General features: G+C 35.4%; 1 protein-coding gene across 17 annotated transcripts in view; it reads left to right on the top strand.

The window, feature by feature from the left end:
* Nucleotides 1–17,865, top strand: part of LOC129443899 (adhesion G protein-coupled receptor E3-like) — a 137,286-nt gene extending 119,421 nt beyond the window's left edge. For 2 of the 17 annotated variants that reach the window (XM_073860157.1, XM_073860156.1), the window contains exons 2-19: nucleotides 4,577–4,633; nucleotides 4,722–4,778; nucleotides 4,867–4,923; nucleotides 5,012–5,068; nucleotides 5,157–5,213; nucleotides 5,302–5,358; nucleotides 10,800–10,813; nucleotides 11,687–11,749; nucleotides 11,840–12,014; nucleotides 12,163–12,282; nucleotides 13,263–13,444; nucleotides 14,230–14,391; nucleotides 14,546–14,755; nucleotides 14,843–15,075; nucleotides 16,317–16,383; nucleotides 16,466–16,557; nucleotides 16,780–16,942; nucleotides 17,097–17,865. In XM_073860157.1, the coding sequence (XP_073716258.1) occupies nucleotides 10,811–10,813; nucleotides 11,687–11,749; nucleotides 11,840–12,014; nucleotides 12,163–12,282; nucleotides 13,263–13,444; nucleotides 14,230–14,391; nucleotides 14,546–14,755; nucleotides 14,843–15,075; nucleotides 16,317–16,383; nucleotides 16,466–16,557; nucleotides 16,780–16,942; nucleotides 17,097–17,213 (1,587 nt within the window). In that variant the 5' untranslated portion in view covers nucleotides 4,577–4,633; nucleotides 4,722–4,778; nucleotides 4,867–4,923; ... (2 more) ...; nucleotides 5,302–5,358; nucleotides 10,800–10,810 and the 3' untranslated portion in view covers nucleotides 17,214–17,865. Of the gene's footprint in view, nucleotides 1–3,516; nucleotides 3,844–4,576; nucleotides 4,634–4,721; nucleotides 4,779–4,866; nucleotides 4,924–5,011; nucleotides 5,069–5,156; nucleotides 5,214–5,301; nucleotides 5,359–10,799; nucleotides 10,814–11,686; nucleotides 11,750–11,839; nucleotides 12,015–12,162; nucleotides 12,283–13,262; nucleotides 13,445–14,229; nucleotides 14,392–14,545; nucleotides 14,756–14,842; nucleotides 15,076–16,316; nucleotides 16,384–16,465; nucleotides 16,558–16,779; nucleotides 16,943–17,096 lie in introns of all 17 variants that reach the window. The other 15 variants (XM_073860154.1, XM_073860155.1, XM_073860159.1 and 12 more) reach the window with 13 other exon arrangements.
* The last annotated feature ends 2,203 nt before the right edge of the window (nucleotides 17,866–20,068 follow it).

Here is a 20,068-nt window from a genome sequence, read left to right as displayed (position 1 = left end):
CATTGCGGCATGAAGCTTTGTTGTTGATTGTCACCATGATTGTGTTTTATAGGCTGATTGTTGATGTGTCAGTGTGTCTGACTTACACCACAGATTAGATTTGGGTAAACAATATTTAACTCTTCAGGGTATGTGGACTTTCACAGCACTGTTGGATTTCATGGGAGACTCACAGGGTTGGCAGAACATAAATTAAACACTTATATTCAACGATTACTTTTTTATGATATCATAGAATCCCAAGACTTATACTTTCATAATAATTAACATAGTATGAGTTATAGACATCATTTCTCTCATCTTCCTGTGCTTTAACAGATGTGTTTTATAAACACACTGCCACAATCAGCAGAAGAAAACTAACACCAAACTTCAAGACCCAAGTACCCAACTAAAGGAAACACTAATCGGAGCAATGGTGACTTACTTTATTAACCAGATTTACAGCAGTTCTTTAGAAGTTCAACCTATCATCCATGTAACTCTGCAAGCAAGTTGTAATTTTAGTTTTCAAACAGAGATGATGATAGTGTTCATTTAACTATGGTGATTTCATCTATTGCATTTAATAATTTGGCTTTCTTACTCATTTTAGTATTACTTTTTAAGACAGGAACAATTCCAAAATTGAGTTGATTTGACACGGAATGATCAGCAGGTGTTCACTATTAATGACTCAATCACTTCATTATCTTATTAACTTTAACACTGATTTAGTGTTTTTTTGACACCGATCTTGGTGTGGATTATATAAACACCGAGCAGTGTTAATTTAACACTGGGGATTTTACTGTGTGACAATCCAGCCCTGGCTGTAGCCTGTGATTTAACGAAATGACCTCTTACCAATTTATTTGGCCTTCATTATACATGTATGATGTGAAAAACAAGAAGGTCATAGCTAGTTTCATTAATTCAATGTAAAAAGCGCCGTGGTTGCATTCATGCGGTTGGCTTGTCAGTGCGCTAATACAGGATTGCGTTAATTAGTAGGTCCAAAGCAACTGATTTCAGGTGTTCTGTCAAAGTCTGTTCCCTTCCCTTTAGTGTAGCGTTTTTATTACGGTATGTTTTTATATATTTATTTTATATATTTGAATGGTTTATACTAAAAAAAAAACCCAATAATTTAATGTATTCTATAATACAGTTTATTAAATATTTCATACTTTCCCCAGTTTTCTATTGTGGTATTTTTATAACCTGTTTTAATAAAATTGTTTTAATAATTATTATGTGGACATTCTTAATAAATACATAAATATAGCACAAACCCATGATGTGAAGTGTTATTTATATATAAACAGGCTGGGGCATATTAATTTGTATGCATGTAACAAAATAATTGTAGAACAAACTCGTAGGCTATATATATAAGGTAAAAAGAAATAATAGAAAATAGGTAAATTATGAAATATTTTAATAAATGGTAGAGTTTAATACATGAAAGTATTACTTTTTAAAATGTTTTAAATTGTAAAAATAATTGACTTACCATTAAAGGACAATAAAGATACATTACATACATGCACACAAACACATCTCAGTAGCCAAGCCATTAAAACATTTAATATATATAGATAATAAACGTAATGCTATAAAAACACCAGACTAAAGGGAAACACAGAAAACAGAATTCACCGCCATGTGTGAAACTCCGTTAGACTGACACCTAGTGTTGACTCTTTTCATAGCACATCTGTGCTCGTGGATCTTTCAATGCAAACCACGCAACTTAAGTCTCAAAACTCGTATGAACAGAACAGGATTAATGCACACGCGTCGCCTGATCCACAAATGCGCATCCTCTTTTTTGCGTGCACAAATTGTGAAATAATGATACGAAATATGCCAACTGAATTCACAAATATGTCTCTGTTTGTACAAATCGATGCACATTCACGTAAATATTAAAATTCGCAGACACAAAATCAAAGACATATTTTAGTTCATTCATTGATAGTTGTTTGTATTTGGCTCATAAAATGCTTTAAACAGCGAAATGAAAGTCTCAATATACAAATGAACAGAACGGGATTAATGCACGCGTGTCACCTGATCCACAAATGCACATCTCCCTTTTTGCACGCGCAAATTATGATATTTGAATACACAATAAAACATGTGTATTTGTACATTTGTACAAATCGATACACGTTCATTCAAATTCTGAATTTCACATATTCAAATCTAAAGACATTTGTTCGTGGATAGTAAATACATTTGTAACATGCATCCAGTTCACAGATAACTGTGCATGTATTTGTTAATAATATTGAGTCTGATTTCTTTCCATATCAGAACATGCTGATTGGTTGAAAGGTTTTTTTCAAAGCCCCTCCCTTGTTGACCTCGGGACACGTCAAACTCTGCAAAAATCAGGTCGTACTACCCGGCACAGAGTGTATAGTATGTTGCCTTCTCTACTGTGTCTGTGTGACACATCAAACTTGCAGTATGATGATATAAAAAGAAAATGTCTCTCTACACTTTTTACACAAGGTTTTCATACTGAATGCTTATAAATGTAGCATTAAAGGGGTCATATCGTGAAAATGTCAGCACTGCCACCTTGTAGGTGTGAGCAAAAATAGGTCATTGAAATTTGGCTTTCTTTATGATGTCATAAGGATATCTTATTAGAATAATACCGCCCCCTTAATGTACACTATCCAACCACAGCACTGCTATTTAGTGCAGAGAGAAAGAAAGAGAGAAAAAATAATTCACAGCACAATTGAGTTTGAATTGCATCAAACCACCATCATTGTGATTAGTGTTTGCACTTCATCAGCTCATTTGCATTTTAAAAGACACACCCAAAACGACACATTTTTGTTCAAACCTACAAAGTGGCAATGCTAACATTTTCACGATATGACCCCTTTAAAAACTATGCTAATAGACTGTCTCAGAATGAAAGGTCTTTGTATTTGATGTTATCATAAACCTGTACCAGTACACTACTCAGTTACTCAGATTTTCATCTAAATAGTCATACATCATTACAAATTAAAAAAGACATCATACTGTGTGCAGGAGAGTATAGGGGACATATTATGAGATTTTTTTTAAGATGTTAAAATTGCCACTTTGTAGACCTGAGGAGAAATGTGCCGTTTTTGGGTGTGTCATTTACAATGCAAATGAGCGGATGAAATGCAAACACTGATCACAATGATGGTGGTTTGTTGAAATTGAAACTCAATTGTGCTGTGAATTATTTTCTTTCTCTCTCTTTCTCTCTGTACTAAACGGATGTGCTGTGGTTGGATAGTGCAGATAAAGGGGGCGGTATTATCCTATTCTGACATCACAATAGGAGCCAAATTACAATTACTTATTTTTTCACATGCTTGCAGAGAATGGTTAACAAAACTAAGTTACTGGGTTGATCTTTTTCACATTTTCTAGGTTGATAGAAGCACTGTGGACACAATTATATCACTTAAATATGGAAAAAGTCAGATTTTCATAATATGTCTGCTTTAATATGTTTTCTATTTAATTCAAAAGGGTTTGGACATTCAGCTGCTTATGGGAGTGCCATAAACAAACATGAAGGAGATAAAGTCACAATTGCGTGTACTCCTGTACCGAATTCAAAAAACAAAAAGTATTTCTGCAGACATCCATGTCTAGAAAATGATAAAGATAAATATGTTAAAGTATCATCTGATCAGACTTCTAACGGGAGATTCGGACTGAAAGATTATGGAAATGGAACATTCACAGTGACCATCACTGATCTACGGGGGTCAGACTCTGGGAATTACTGGTGTAGAGTGGAGCTAGTAGATAAAGAAGATCCATCTGAAAAGGTCACTCTGAGAGTATCTAAAGGTAAAAATAACAATATTTGGTGTAAATGTTCTACACTGTAAAATACACTGTTTTAGTTGTATTTGACTAGCACACACATAACAGCAGACAAAAACACAAACACACATCAAAACACACAAACAACAAAATCTGATTCTCAAACCTCCACGAGTAGATCATTCACTTCCACGCCTGATGACATAATTTTACCTTTAGATGGAGATGGGCTTGTGATGTCTGTATAAGTAATATTACATGTGTTTTTCGTGCACCCTTTTCTGATGTCATTTCCTTTTCAATTTGAAGGTAATTTAACATTAATTATACCACGGGTCTGTTGAATGCTGCATTCTGATTGGCTGAGAAATGTTCTATGGGTGTTGATTATTTTTCTGTAAACCGCACACCTAACTTGTCAAATGTCTTAAAAATAGGCACCAGAGCAATGTTTGTGGTAACGCTGGTATAAGCGGAATAATTGACTCCGGTCCTTTGAATTATTTGAAAATAATGCACACCTGCGGTGTCCGCTTCGCGTCGTGCCGCATTACCACCTTGGTGTCCATTATTTTCTTATAATTCAATGGCCCGTCGTCAATTATTCCTTACTTAATAGTCTAGATTCACAATGGCAATCAGTTTTCAGCACTTATTCATTTTTATTTAATTTTATAATTTTTTTAGGTTATGAAAAACCCTAAAAATTAGATACACATGTCTTTGTTCATTAATAATAATTCATTAAACCTTTCAGGTGTTAAGAGCGCTATTACCACTTATACAACTGTCACACCAGCGATCACCACATCTGGTAATGTAAAGTGTTGTTTTCTTCATTAATACATCTGATTAGATACACATGTCTTTGTTCATTAATTCAAATTCATTAAACCTTTCAGGTGTTAAGAGCGCTATTACCAATTATACAACTGTCACACCAGCGATCCCCACATCTGGTAATGTAAAGTGTTGTTTTCGTCATTAATACATCTGATTAGATACACATGTCTTTGTTCATTAATTATAATTCATTAAACCTTTCAGGTGTTAAGAGCGCTATTACCAATTATACAACTGTCACACCAGCGATCCCCACATCTGGTAATGTAAAGTGTTGTTTTCTTCATTAATACATCTGATTAGATACACATGTCTTTGTTCATTAATTATAATTCATTAAACCTTTCAGGTGTTAAGAGCGCTATTACCAATTATACAACTGTCACACCAGCGATCCCCACATCTGGTAATGTAAAGTGTTGTTTTCTTCATTAATACATCTGATTAGATACACATGTCTTTGTTCATTAATTATAACTCATTAAACCTTTCAGGTGTTAAGAGCGCTATTACCAATTATACAACTGTCACACCAGAGATCACCACATCTGGTAATGTAAAGTGTTGTTTTCGTCATTAATACATCTGATTAGATACACATGTCTTTGTTCATTAATTATAATTCATTAAACCTTTCAGGTGTTAAGAGCGCTATTTCCACTTATACAACTGTCACACCAGCGATCACCACATCTGGTAATGTAAAGTGTTGTTTTCTTCATTAATTCATAGTCTTGATTTACAAAAACGCCTTTCATCAGTTTTCATCAGTTTTTAGTAAACTTTTATATTTTTTTTATGTTATGTACATCTGATTAGATATGCATGTCTTTCCAGCTAATAGAGAAAAGTTTTAAAAACGTTCCTTGAAAGTTCCCAACGTTCCCAAAAACGTTCTGCCAACATAAAAAGTGTCCAGTTTTTTAAACGTTCTAAGAATGTTTCTGGGTTTTTCTGAACGTTAGAGGAATGTTACATTCTACCATTTTCAAACATTACGACAATGTCATGTTTTAATGTTCACAAGTTTAAAACAACAGTCTTCTATGTTTACTTTTTACCTTTGTTCTATAAATAATAAAGAAACATTGCATTTTATTATTTTTTTTTATGTTTAGTAAAAATATTGCTGTAGACAACACAATTCACTTAGTAGGTTTAGATGATGATGATTGTTTATTTTAAAGTAACCATTATGGTGATCAGTGTTTAGTTGAACTCTTGACCATTGAAGTTTTGTCGCTAGTTATTCCCTTGTTGCATTACTCTGTGTTCATAAAAAAACACTTTTATGCTAATCTAACATCATTGGTGCAATTCTGTAGTGACTTGTACATAACCGCAAAAATCATCATCTAATTAATTGTTTTATTCACTCAATAACTTTATTTTCTATCAATAGTGTCTCTAAGACCAAGCACTCTCATAACAGTTAGTTATTACAGATTTTTAGAACCAATGGACAAATAATTAACCACTGTGGCCTTGAGACACACAAACATCAAGAATCAGAATCTCAACAATGGTGACAAAGAAAATAGTAAAAGATTCCTGTATGAGATTTGTAATTTGTTGATACCCAGCATACATTGCACACTGCAAAATCCCTGGTGTTAAATTAACACCGGCTCGGTGTTTATATGGGTACCACCAGCAGGGTGTTAAAAGTAACACCGAAGCAGTGTTAGAGTTAATTAGATAATTAAGCAATCATTTGAGTGATTATTTCATAATTGAAGACACCTGATGATAGTTAGCAGAACTACAACTACAACTTCCAGTCACTGCCTTAGATAAAATCAACTGAAAAGACATCACTCTTATTACAAACCAGACTGACTTTTGTCTACTTTGAAATTGTTTGGTCACCATTATGGTGATCTGTGGTTCCTTTGGTTGGGTGGGTTGACTGTTGTTTCTGCCTTTGGGGTGTTTGCAACGGTGTTTATTCAAAGGTTGTTAAAACAAAGTTGGTTACACTTTATTTTGATAGTCCACTTTAGACATTCTACTAACTATAAATAACTTTGCAACTACACGTCAACTAACTTTCAATATTTTGCAACTATACGTCAACTAACTGTCATTAGAGTATTAGTGGACTGTAAGGGTTAGGGTTAGGGAAGAGGTTTGGGTTAGTGGAATAAGTTGACCTGCACATGCAAAGATACTTCTAGACAGTTGAATGTCTGTTGAGATATCATTGCAATCAAGTGTTAGTAGATATTAAGCAGACAGTTTACTAATTCTCTAAAGATTGGTAGTTGATAAGTAGTTGATAAGTAGTTGCAAAGTTACTTATAATTAGTAAAATGTCTAAAGTGGACTATCGAAATAAAGTGTTACCACAAAGTTTATATAGTTTTTGTAACAGAGATTGTAGATTTAAGTAAATTGTTTAAACAGTCAAAAAATTCAGTATTCATGGAAAATAAAATGTTGACCAAATATATATTCTCTATTGGTTTTAACTTACAGAGCTTTCCTCAGATCAAGCTTTTCAAATTTATTGTTAAAAATACTTGCCGGAAAGTTTATATTGTGCCGTGCGTGCAGATATCATGAATCACCCCATTAATCGCAACAAGGGTGACATAATTTATGTTGCAATGCATGATGGGAGTCATGAGTTTTATACTATGGTGGATCCCAGCATGCTTTGCAACATTGTGTTTGTCGCCATGATTCCGATTGGTGGGGTGGTTCATGGTGTCTGCACGTGAGGCAAAAGAGTATTTCCGGCAGGTGTTTAACAGTAAAATTTGAGAAGCTTGATCCGAGGAAAGCTATGTTACTGAAGTCCAATAGAGAATAATATACATATGATCAACATCTAATTTCCTATGAACACTGAATTTTTTGACTGTTTAAACAATTTACTTAAATCTACAATCTCTGTTATCAAAAACCTCATAAGCTTTGCTTTAACAACCTTTACAACAAATAACGTGTTCAGTAAACACTGTTGCGAAGACCTCAAAAGGAAAATAAGAGTCAAACTGCCCAACTAAAGGAACCACAGATCACCATAATGGTGACCAAACAATTTCAAAGTAGATAAAAGTCAGTCTGGTTTGTAATAAGAGAGATGTCTTTTCAGTTGATTTTATCTAAGGCAGTGACTAGAAGTTGTAGTTGTAGTTCTGCTAATTATCATCAGGTGTCTTCAATAATGAAATAATCACTCAAATGATTGCTTAATTATCTAATTAACTCTAACACTGCTTCGGTGTTACTTTTAACACCCTGCTGGTGGTACCCATATAAACACCGAGCCGGTGTTAATTTAACACCAGGGATTTTGCAGTGCAGAATTAAGTTCAACGAAGCCTTCAAGGCAGCGCTGCCTGGATAGCACTCACTGTGCCCCGAGCGTTTCAGCCAATCACAGTACTGGTGCTAGATATCGAGCCTTCCGCCAGCTTCTGGCAGTTTGAGCTCACCATTGGTCAGGTGAGTAGTGCAGATATGGTAAGATAGGAATGTGACTGAATTTGAGTTCAGCTCGAAATGTTTCGCGCGTTTAAGTGACGTATTTCCGCGTTTTTACGTGCCAGTTTCATGTATTGGTTACTCAATTGTTTTCCTTTTTTCAAATCATTGTCGCTTGTGATTGGGTCTAGAAATGTGGTTTTCGTCTGATTTTTAGACTGTTTTCGAGCGAGGATAAAGTTGGGTTTGGCAAAAATGTGGATGTCATTTTAAGCATTGGTTTATTTGTCAAAATTTTAAACTGTTTTCACTTGGGGTTAGAGTTGGGTTAAGATGTCATTTTATGTAACAAATTTGTTTTACCCCAATCCCAAGCAAAAATGGTTTGAAAAAAGGAAAAAAATTGAGTAACCAATACGTGAAACTGGCACGAAAAAGAAAGTCGTGCCACAGACACGCGAAAACAGGAAATACATCACTTAAACACACAAAACATTTGAGCTGAACGTATACAGTCACATTCCTATCTTAGCATATCTGCACTACTCACCTGACCAATGGTGAGCTCAAACTGCCAGAAGCTGGTGGAAGGCTCAATATCTAGCACCAGTACTGTGATTGGCTGAAACGCTCGGGGCACGGGGATGGCCTTCCTGAAAAACTGTGCTAATTAGCAAATCCAGGTGATTGGAACAAAATACTGGACAGGACTTTTACTCATTGTCACATTGTCATAACGTTTAGAAATTGTAAAATGTAACATTCCTCTAGCGTTTAGACAACCAAGAAACTTTTCTAGAACGTCAAGAAAACTGGACACTTTTTATGTTGGCAGAACGTTTTTTTTTTTGTTTTTTTTTTTTTTGGAACATTGGAAACTTTCAAGGGAAGTTTTCTGTTCTCTGTTAGCTGGGTTTGTTCATTAATTATAATTCATTAAATCGTGATATGACCACTAATGTGAAAATAGTCTACTGGTTTTATTTTTTTTCCACCATGCAAACCGGGCAATGTATCAAGCCCCTAAGGTGACATTGGAGTAAAAAAAATCTAAAGTTTAGTTTCATGCACTGTAAAGTCCCGGGATATAAATTAACACTGCTCAGTGTTTATATAGGTCCACTCTCCAGAGTGTTAAAAAAGTAACACCGGAGAGAGTTAAAAGCTGCAATCTGTGACTTTGTCCTCTCTATCACCATCTCTGTTTGAGACCTGGAATTGCATTTTGCATCTTGCTTTTGCATCCTACTTGAGTTGTTTTCTTGGCTTGGGTTTGGAGGTTGGCTGTTTCATTTAAAGGCACCATTATTGTGATCAGTGGTTGTTTTAGTTGGACTTGACTCTTCTAACTAGTGTGTTTAAAACACATAGTTATAGCAAAGAAAAGGTTTTTGTGTTATTGAATATTGATGATTAAAACAAAATGTCAAACATAATCATTTAATGAACACATTTATTAATATAGTTTTTCCTCCCTCATCAGAAGCATCCTTTTTTATTAATAATAAATTACTACAGTTCAAGGTCCAGAACTCTCATAGCAGTTTGAGATTCTAAAGGACTTTGATAGTGTGCACAAAAACATTAATCGCTGAACAATTTAGATACAAAGACATCAAGAATCGGAGTATGAATCTCAACAATGGTGACAAAGAATATGGTAAAAAAGTTCATTATTTATTCATGCCGCAGTGCATTCTGGGAGTTCTGGATGAGGTTTGTAATTTGTTGATACCCAGCATGCATTGCAGCATGACGCTTTTCATTTTATTGTCACCATCATTGTGATTCATACTCTGATTCTTGATGTTTAAGTGTTTACATTATACTGCAGTTAATCTGTAAGTGTCAGTGCTTAAAAATTGTTCAGAATGAAAGACTGCTATGAAATGGCTGGATCTCATACTACAGTATCATATTATTGATAGAAATAAATACTTCTAGTAAGAAGTCACTAAATAAATTAATTTTTAAGAGCGTTATTTAAAAGTATATCCTAACACAGTCATAGAAATGCACTATCTTTGGCCACACAAAAAAAAAAAAACATGTTTTAACACATGCAATTATAACAGCCAAAAAAAGCTAAAAATCTAAGACTAAGACTCAAGAGTCCAATTAAAACAACCACTGATCACAATAATGGTGACTTTAAATGAAATAGCCAACATCTAAACCCCTTTAAGAAAATAACTCAAGTAGGATGTAAAAGTAAGATGTAAAATGCATTTTAGTTTTCAAACAGAGATGGTGATAGAGAGGATCAAGTCACAGATTGCAGCTTTTAACTCTCTCCGGTGTTACTTTTTTAACACTCTGGAGAGTGGACCTATATAAACACTGAGTAGTGTTAATTTATATTCCGGGATGTTGCAGTGTGTGCTCACGCGAAACCTTCATGTGCAGAATTTTTTTAAAAGTTTAGTTTCACGTGCACACGTGAAACTATCGCGTGCACACGTGAAACTTTCACGCGATAGTTTCACGTGCGCACGCGAAACTAAATTTTAAATAAAAAATTTATCCATGTCCCCTTAGGGGCTCCGTTGCAATGCATGTAACACAATGCGGTTTAATAAAATTAACCGACATCTTGCTCATCTTCTAAATTTTCTCATGTATTTGAATCCCATTGATTTATGACTGTAATTTAAATATACTGTAATTTGGCTTTAATTTATTATTGTGTTCATGATTTGTTTCAGGTATAAATTGCATGGTAAGTTGACAGATTTTTTTACTACAGTTGCTAACAACTAGATTCTGTTAATTTAAAGAGCATTACAAGTGCTCTGTTTATGTACTTTCATACATGTTTTTACTCTGTATAAAAGCAACTATGATGTTTTTAAGGTCAGATATACGTGCGCATCAGCGTAAGTTCTCTGTCACTGTCGGTGCGCGCATTCACATGTTTTAATCAGAGACTTGGTTCAAGAAACCCCTAAATCTAAAATAAATCTTTATTTTGCAACAGCGGACAGAATTACATTTATTACGTTTATTTTAAAACAACAGATATGAACGTGCACTCGGCTCGTTCTCTATCACCACCGGTGATCGAGCTTTAATACGCCTAAACATAGTGAGCAGGGATCGTGAAAAGACTCACGGATCTCATGAAGCGGCTAAAATTTTATTTATTTTAAAATATACAGATTTTCGTCTAAAGCAGCACACAGGTCCGCTGAACACCGGACCCCGCTGTGAGATACGTAGTGGGGGCTGAGGGCTGGTGAGTATGGAGGGGAAAAGAGAGTCCGCGGTCATAAAAAGTGACAGAAACTGGACAGTCTAAAACAATAAATTTGTTTTTGACAGCAATAAACATGTCAACATTTGCTTGACAAAAAACACACACACACAGGAGTGACAACGCGTTGATTGACACGTCATAAAACAAGTTCCGGACAGCCGGCTAGGAAAGCCATAAATTACGATTGTCAAAACTAGACAACATGTACACCTTTTGATTTATAGTCCCTCCCACCTGACAGGGGGGTCATAAATCAATCAAATTTTTACAGATGGTGGCCCGCTACTTACTACTACTATTCAACCAAAATCTTTAATATTACGTTCTTGTCCACAGGGAACCTCATGTATACAGAATATCCTTGACCAGATAGAGAATATTACTGTTCTCAATTTAACGGTAAATCTATCAGAGAAAAAATATAAATTTAAATATACAGTATGTTGATTGTTTTTGAATCTTCACCTATTTTCTTATTTGCTGAATTAGAATGTTACCATGTTCATGGACAAGGTTTTCAGCACTTCAGAAAAGATAAACACATCATCCGTTGACCCAAACAAACTAGCGTCAGATGTGTTAAAAGCCAGTGAGAAGCTCGTGTCAATGTTGGTGAAGCCAACAAACACCTATGAAAATGTCAGTTTCACTCGTGCAGCTGTGGGTAAGAGATACACAACCATCACTAAAATATCATTTAATGTAATTATAGAACTATAGATGTAAAATATATACAATGTAACTGAAGTCATGCTCATGATGTTCTGGATGACATAAAATTTGTGTTTATTTATTTGCTTATTTTAAATCAGAGGCGCAAGTGTTTGTGGTTGGACAACACGCCAACCTTGATAAAATCCCTCAGCTCCACACATCAAATGCTTCTATAGAAATTGATCTTATTGGGATCGCCAGCAACAATTTGAATTCAGGTATGCAATAATATTGTTGTGATTTAATGAATTTCAACACAGCCTATTTATTGTCAGAGAGCAGATATATAGATGGTTAAAAAAATAAAATTACCCCGTGCCTTTACGTAGATAGAAGTTTTCCTTACTCAAACATGTTCTGAGGGCAGAAAGAATATGATTGGTTTACAAAAACGACCAATCAAAAGGTTTAAGCCCTCAGCGGAGCCTTCAAGGCAACTTCTACAGTGAAGCAGTTTGAGCTCACCGTTGGTCAGATGATCAGCGCAGATTTGGTAAGATAGGAAAGAGACCGTTTTTGAATTCAGTTTCCGTGTTTTCATGTGTCCGTGGCACGAATTTTTTGTTCGTGCCAGTTTCACCTATGGTTATTTTTTTTTCCTTTTTTTAACCATTATCGCTTGGGATTGGGTTAAGATTTTTGGTTTTTGTCAGATTTTTAAACTGTTTTCACGTGAGGATAAAGTTGAGTTTGGCTAAGAATGGCATTATTACGTTTATTTGTCAGAAATTAAAACTGCTCTTGCTTAAATGCTCGAAAGGTGGCACACTCTCTGAATCTGGACTTTGGACATTTTTTATCCATCTTCAGTTACTTCCTGTCTTTTGTATATAAGCCATGCCCTTTCTATCCCTGTGTCCCATGTGCAGTTTGAAATTTAAATTAGTATGTCCCAAATCATAGTATGTTAAAATGAGTATCCATAAAGTTCCCAGATGGTTTACTGTTTTAGGTAAAATTTAAGAGTATGATCCATGGATACTCAAACAGCATTTCTTACTTTATTCTTACCTTCTGCAAGCTTTTTACACCCATCAGCAGAAACATAATTCAGCAGCTCTTGTCTCGTTGTGTTGATAATTTATGTAGGGGGGTGTGGATGCCTATCTTTCACGAATTTCATTCTGTAAAATCTGTTTACTGTACACCTGTGACTCAGTTTGTAAATTAAATTGGACTGTCCTTGAATCTGTTGCAGGATCAGCTGCTGTGGCTTTCATGAGTTACAACACAATGGAGGACCTACTGAAACCAGACTTCTTCAACACATCAGATGACACAGTTAAAACCATGATGTCCACTGTCATCTCAGCTACTCTTCCTACAACCCTCAACAAAACCCTCACAAAACCAGTTAACTTCACCCTCAAACACATCAGAGTGAGTTACTCTCATTGACTTATTCACATGCATTCTAATGTAATATGAAGAAGAATTTCAAACATCTCCAGTTACTCTGGGCTTGGGATATAACTTTACACAAAAATATTTCAGTGTAATTATGTCTGTTAGAGATGATGGTCTGGGGTTCAGTTTATGTAAATTAGTATGTTTGCATGCTGGCTTATCACACTTATTATTGTTTATACCATGAGGCTGTTGAGCACTTGGTTGAGAAATGTTCCACAGGTGTGCATTATTTTTCAACAACCGCACACCTGACCTGTCAAATGTCTTAAAAATAACCACCAGAGCAACTTGTGGTATAAGAGAAATAATTGACGGGGTGTAACGGCACTCCTCTTCAAGTTATGCTGCATTACCACCTTGGGTGTGCATTATTTTTTAACAATCCAATGGCCCTTCGTCCATTATTCCTTACATAATGCACTTCTTATAGTTGCTTAAGTCGAAGCAAACTCTTCAGATAACTCCAGACAGAGTTTTGATGTAACATCATAGCTACTAATTATGCAACAGTACCACAATTTGAAAAGTGTGTCAGGTAGTTTGGTTTTTGTCCAGTGTAAATATATATTTCAGTTCCATGTGATGTTTCCAAGGTTGTTGGGTAAAATGTTTGCATTAAGTTGCTGCTGCACTGAGAAGGGGAACAAGACGCTGCGTCCTCCTGAAACTTCATCTGCTGTTGTTTGTGCACAGATTTCTTTTTTGTTAAAATTAAAGTCATGCCTGATACGCGTGTACTTTTCTTTACTGTAAAGGAGATAAACAACAGTGGTAATCTTTCCTGTGTGTACTGGAACATCAGTGAGTGGATTGTAGATGGTTGTTCTGTTGTAAAGACCAACAGCAACTTTACTGTGTGTTCATGTCTTCATCTGTCAACATTCGCTCTCATCATGCAAACCAGCAGAACATCAGAGGTAAGACAACCTGACACAGATGTGACTTAAAAAAGTAAGAAAACATTTAATGTAGACTAAAACCCTATCAAGAATTACAAGCACTCTATGCTAACTAAAATGCAGATGTGACGGCAGTAGATTTAACACATTGTATCGTGACATATTTTCTCAGGATAAAAGTCATCCGATGGAGGCGATGAATGTGGTGTTCGTGATCGTGGGTCTGGTGTTTACTAGTTTGGCTCTGTTGACTTTTGCTTTCTGTCAATGGAAACCTGGAGTGAACAATGTAGCTCGAATCAACCTCTGCATCAGTCTGCTGTCTGCTCATCTTCTGTTCTTACTCACACAACAATTCATCAATCTCATAAAACCTCACAAGGTGAGAACTTTTGATTACAGAATACCAACATCTTTAGTTTGACTAGTTCCTTGAAAATCCCTTTCATTGTTTAAACTCTGTCTCCAGGAGTTGTGTGCTGTGATATCAGGCGTTCTTCACTTCTTCTTTCTCTCCTGCTTTGTGTGGATGTTCATTGAAGCTGTGCTGCTCTTCATCTGTGTGAAGAACATATCAGAGATCAGCTCCAAACAGAGGACGATGCTTAACAAGGGATTCTTGATTGTGATTGGTTATGCAATTGATTTTGTTATAGTGGGCGTGTCTGCTGGAGTGGTTCCTGAAGGCTACGGCAGTGAAAAGTATGTATAAAGAGGATCGGTCAGTTGATTGGATTCAAGAAATTAAACCTTAAAGTGGTCAACCTGCATTTTTCTATTATTTTGTGTTCCCAGAGGTTTTCCACACACCGTACATTATTGTTTCTCCTCTTTGCCCTGCCTCCCTAGAAGGCGTTGATTTTGTGCAAATCTCATCGTTCTGGGGGGCTCAGTGTCTTCCGATTGGCCAGCTAACCAGAACGTTGTGATTGGCCTAAATACCTCAGCCAGAAATGTGACGCTCCTTACCATGTTTGCAAGATTAGCTCCCAATGCAATACTGACAGGAGTTAATATCGTCTTTTCTGACTTATCAATATCAATTGTATCTAATCCAGAAAATGCAGATGACCAAGCTGATTGAACAAATTTACCAGCGTGGCTTGAGCAGGGCAGATTGGTAAGGTAAGCATACTTAAACATGAAAGGGCCCATGACATACAGAGGTTTTTGTAGGTGTGAGCAAAAAATAGGTCATTGAAATTTGGCCCTCTTTATGATGTCATAAGGGGCTCTTATTATAATAAAACCGCCCCCTGAATGTGCACTATCCAACCACAGCACTGCTATTTAGTGCAAAGAAAGGTGAAAACCAAGAAGGACTTGACAACACAATTGAGTTTCAATTACAACAATCCACCATCATTGTGATCAGTGGTTGCATTTCATTCGCTCATTTGCATTTTAAAGGACACACCCAAAACGACACATTTTTACAAAGTAGCAATGCTAGCCTTTGTATGTCATGGGTCTGCAATTGTTATGGTAGAAATGACAAACAACAAGCGCTACTCTGCACTGCTCAAAACTTGCGTTTAAATCATGGTTTATTTAGTAGTAAATTATTTAAATATAAAAACATAGACTACTTACAGGCTGTAAATTGCATTTTACATCTTACTTGTAGAGTTATTTAAAAACTTAGAATTAAATGTTGGCTTTGATTTATTTAAATTTATTTTAAAATTAATTTCTGGCTGATGTCACAACTTCTGGCCAATCGGAGGACACTGCGCTTTTCAGAATATGAGCTTTGTAACAAATCGGAGCGTTTGAGGAACACAGAGATTAATGGAGCACCAATAATGTATGGTATGTCGAAAATAATGTGTTTTTAAAACCATAAACCACGCAAACACATTGTATTATTCCAAATACACAAAATAACGTTGTTTTTAGCAATGTAATAGCTGCTGTTTTAAGTTTTTTTTTTCTGTAAACAGATGCTGGATTAAAGAGGAGAAAGGCATCATCTGGAGTTTTCTGGGACCTGTTTGCTTCATTCTTGCAGTATGTTTTAGATTCAGACCAGTTGAAGTTTAAACCACTGGAAAAGAAAGTGATCGTTTCTTTACTGTGTTTTTTTCTGCAGATAAACACGATTCTCTTCATCGGTATCTTGATCAGTCTAAAGTTATCTCTCAAAAACCTCAACCATAACGTTTCACACAGGAGACAAACCAAGTAACAAACATGCTGATTTTAAGTGGTCTTGTCATTAGAAAACAGTTGTTTATAATTATTTTCAAAAGTGCTTGATTTACTTTCACATAGTGTGACTTTCAAAACTCAAAACATGCACCTCGACTTGATGTCTATAAATCCTAGTGTTAAAAGTATTTATCTCTCTCTCTCTCTCTCTCTCTCTCTCTCTCTCTCTCTCTCTCTCTCTCTCTCTCTCTCCAGGATTACGGTTTTTAAAATTCTGTCCCAGTTTTTGATTTTTGGTTGTCCCTGGATTCTGGGTTTCTTCATTCATAACAGTAAGATGATCGAAATTCTCTTTCTGATTCTGAACTCACAGCAAGGAACCTTCATCTTCATCGTCTTTTGTGTCCTCAATAATGAGGTAAATTATCCCATACTCATTGTATGCATACCACATCCATAACAACTTTGTGCTATTTGTCTCTCTTGTATGACTGTGACCAATTAAATCAATCTTACAAATCCTTTGTCAAGTTTTTCCTGTAATGGCTTCTCTCATCTCATCTCTTGTTCAGGTCAGACAGCAGTATGTGAAGTGGATGAGAGCTGTCTTTCCCGGACTCGAACCAAATACCTTAGAAGATGCCCCCACCCAAAATGAATCCATTTCAGTTAAATATAACTACAGATAAAAGTTTATGTAGTCATAGTCTTATTTTCTGTAAATGTTATTGATAAACATTCCATTCTTTATACAAAAATGCAAAAATACAGTCTTAATGTAAATACAATATTTACTCTTGTAAAGGGAACAACATTTAAAACTGCTAGTCTGCTTTTACTGCAATAGAAACCACAGGTGTGTTTAGCAGACCGATCTCTACAGTATTTCGAAAGCTTATTCGGCCCTGCATAATAAGCAATATAAGCCGTTGCATGGGGTCCCTTGCTGTGCATGAAAATAAAATGTACTTGCTTGTTGTGTCTGTCAATCATGCATTAGCGTAAACTGTGCAAAGCTAAATAATGAAACCAGTCTGGCGCAGATATGAAAGAGGGTGAGGAAAGAAAGGAGCAAGAGAAGGATGTTGAATTAACAAGATATGTTAAACATTGTTGAAAATACTTGTAATTGTGGTTCTGTACAATGACCAATTGCTTATTAAACATACTTAATGGTAAACTTTACGTTTTATTTTTAAATAAAATGCCTGAGGTGTTTTGTCAAGATTAAGGTTAGTGTGAAAGGGGATAGAATATAATTTCTACAGCTTTACGTCTATGGAGAATCCTCATGAACCGTGTGTGCGTGTGTGTGTGTGTGTGTGTGTTTGTGTGTGTTTGTGTGTGTTTGTTTGTGTGTGCGTGTGTGTGTTTGTGCGTGTGTGTGTGTGTGTGCGCGTGCGTGCGTGCGTGCGTGCGCGTGCGTGCGTGTGTGTGTGCAAGAGCCTTGGGGGCACTTTTGAAGTATTTTAAGTTTTCTATGTTTTCTAGATACATTGGTGTAGCATGCAAAATGTAATTATATTGTGTTGTTGTTAATCTGATATTGTCAGATTGTCTTTGTGATATAATCTATGCAAGGTTAGTATTTTGTGTACATTTGATGATGGGGGGCCTCATTATGAAATCAGTTTAGGGCCCCCAAAAAGCTAGGGACCGCCCTGCATAATAATATAATGTTGAGATCGTTTCTTCAGCGATGCTGCATCGAACTTTGGTTATTAAGCCAGCGAGTTACATTGTAGTTCGGAAAACACCCTGCATTGAATGCACAGCTCTGATTGGTATTATTGAGTGCATGAACCACATGACCGTGTTGTGTCACATCTGTTTTTAAATAACTAAATAAAATACAATACAATAATGATTTATTTGTATTGTTAATTCATTGTAAATAAATAGAGTGAGAAATCACTTTGTTGTATGTGTTATATTTACACACATAGTAGGAGATGAAAAACCAACATAATTTTGTCAATGATATCCAGACAAAAAACAATCACTCCAGTCCCTGCAGTCTTTGTTTAAATTTTACAGCAGAAATAAATATGTTTAAAGCCTGGCACAAAAAGTGATTTTGGTCTTTATAGGTAATTTTACCCTTCATGAAAACTGTAGGGGAATTATTCATATATTATTCATATATTAATATGCAAATGAGCAGATGAAGTGCAAACACTGATGGTTTGTTGTTATTGAAACACAATTGTGCTGTCAATTATTTTTTTCTCTCTCTATAACTCCCATAATGCATTGGGCCATGATAAAATTGTGCAAATTTCTTACCATTTACTGTCAACATTGTTGAGATTTGTATCAGAAGTGTTGATGTCTTTTTGATGCAAAAAAACCCTAAAGCGTTGCAACAATCAAAACTGTGTCATTACCATGGAGCAGGTTTTTATACTTTATCTCTTAAATGTTCTTTTACCATTTCACGTTTTAATTGAATGCGGGGTGTTTGACAGTGCTTTAAAGGGGTCATATCGTGAAACAGTGGCGGATGCAGAACGTGACTTATGGGTGGGCATGGTTTAAGTCCGGGTGGGCCTGAATCTATGGGTGTCACTTTTGAATAAGAAACTATAACAAGTCTATAATATTTGTCAAAACTTCAGAACACTAATTTAAACAGCATACACACACACCCGAACTGCACGTCACATTTTTGACATTATTGATACTTTAAATTGTAATGCAACGTGACATTTATTAAGCCTTTTTGGTAAAAAAAAATATTGGGCTCCCATAGCCTACAAAAAAGAACCTGCACACAGTGACAGGAAATATAAATGAACCCAAAAAAAAACTTATACTTTTTTAAATAACCTATAAGAGTGTTTAAATAAATACAGCTACTAAATGCTTAAAGGGGACATATTATGAAAATCTGACTTTTTCCATGTGGTAACACTTTATTATAATGTTCATTAATTAACATTAGTTAACTACATTAGTTAACATGAACTAACGATGAACTGCATTTGTACAGCATTTATTAATCTTTATTAATGTTAATTTCAACAATTACTAATACTTTATTAAAATTTGGTTAACGTTAGTTAATGCACTGTGAACTAACATGAACAATCAATGAACAGCTTTATTTCTATTAACTAACATTAACAAAGATGAATAAATACTGTAACAAATGTATTGCTCATGGTTTGTTCGTGTTAGTTAATACATTAACTAATGTTAAATCATGAACATTATAATAAAGTGTTACCTTCCATGTTTAAGTGCTATAATTGTGTCCCCAGTGCTTCTATCAACCTAGAAAATGTTAAAAAGATCAACCCAATAACTTAGTTTTGGTAAACCATTTTCTGCAAGCATGTGAAAAAATAGGTCATTGTAATTTGGCCCTTATTGTGATGTCAGAATAAGGTAATACCGCCCCCTTTATCTGCACTATCCAACCACAGCACACCCATTTAGTATGGAGAGAAAGAGAGAGATAAAATATTTCACAGCACAATTGAGTTTCAATTGCAACAAACCACCATCATTGTGATCAGTGGTTGCACTTCATCCGCTCATT

Source organism: Misgurnus anguillicaudatus, chromosome 3, assembly GCF_027580225.2.
Source record: "Misgurnus anguillicaudatus chromosome 3, ASM2758022v2, whole genome shotgun sequence".
NCBI classification, from domain to species: domain Eukaryota; kingdom Metazoa; phylum Chordata; class Actinopteri; order Cypriniformes; family Cobitidae; genus Misgurnus; species Misgurnus anguillicaudatus.
Note: the sequence above shows the minus strand (reverse complement) of the source record. Positions and strands in the feature narration are given on the sequence as shown.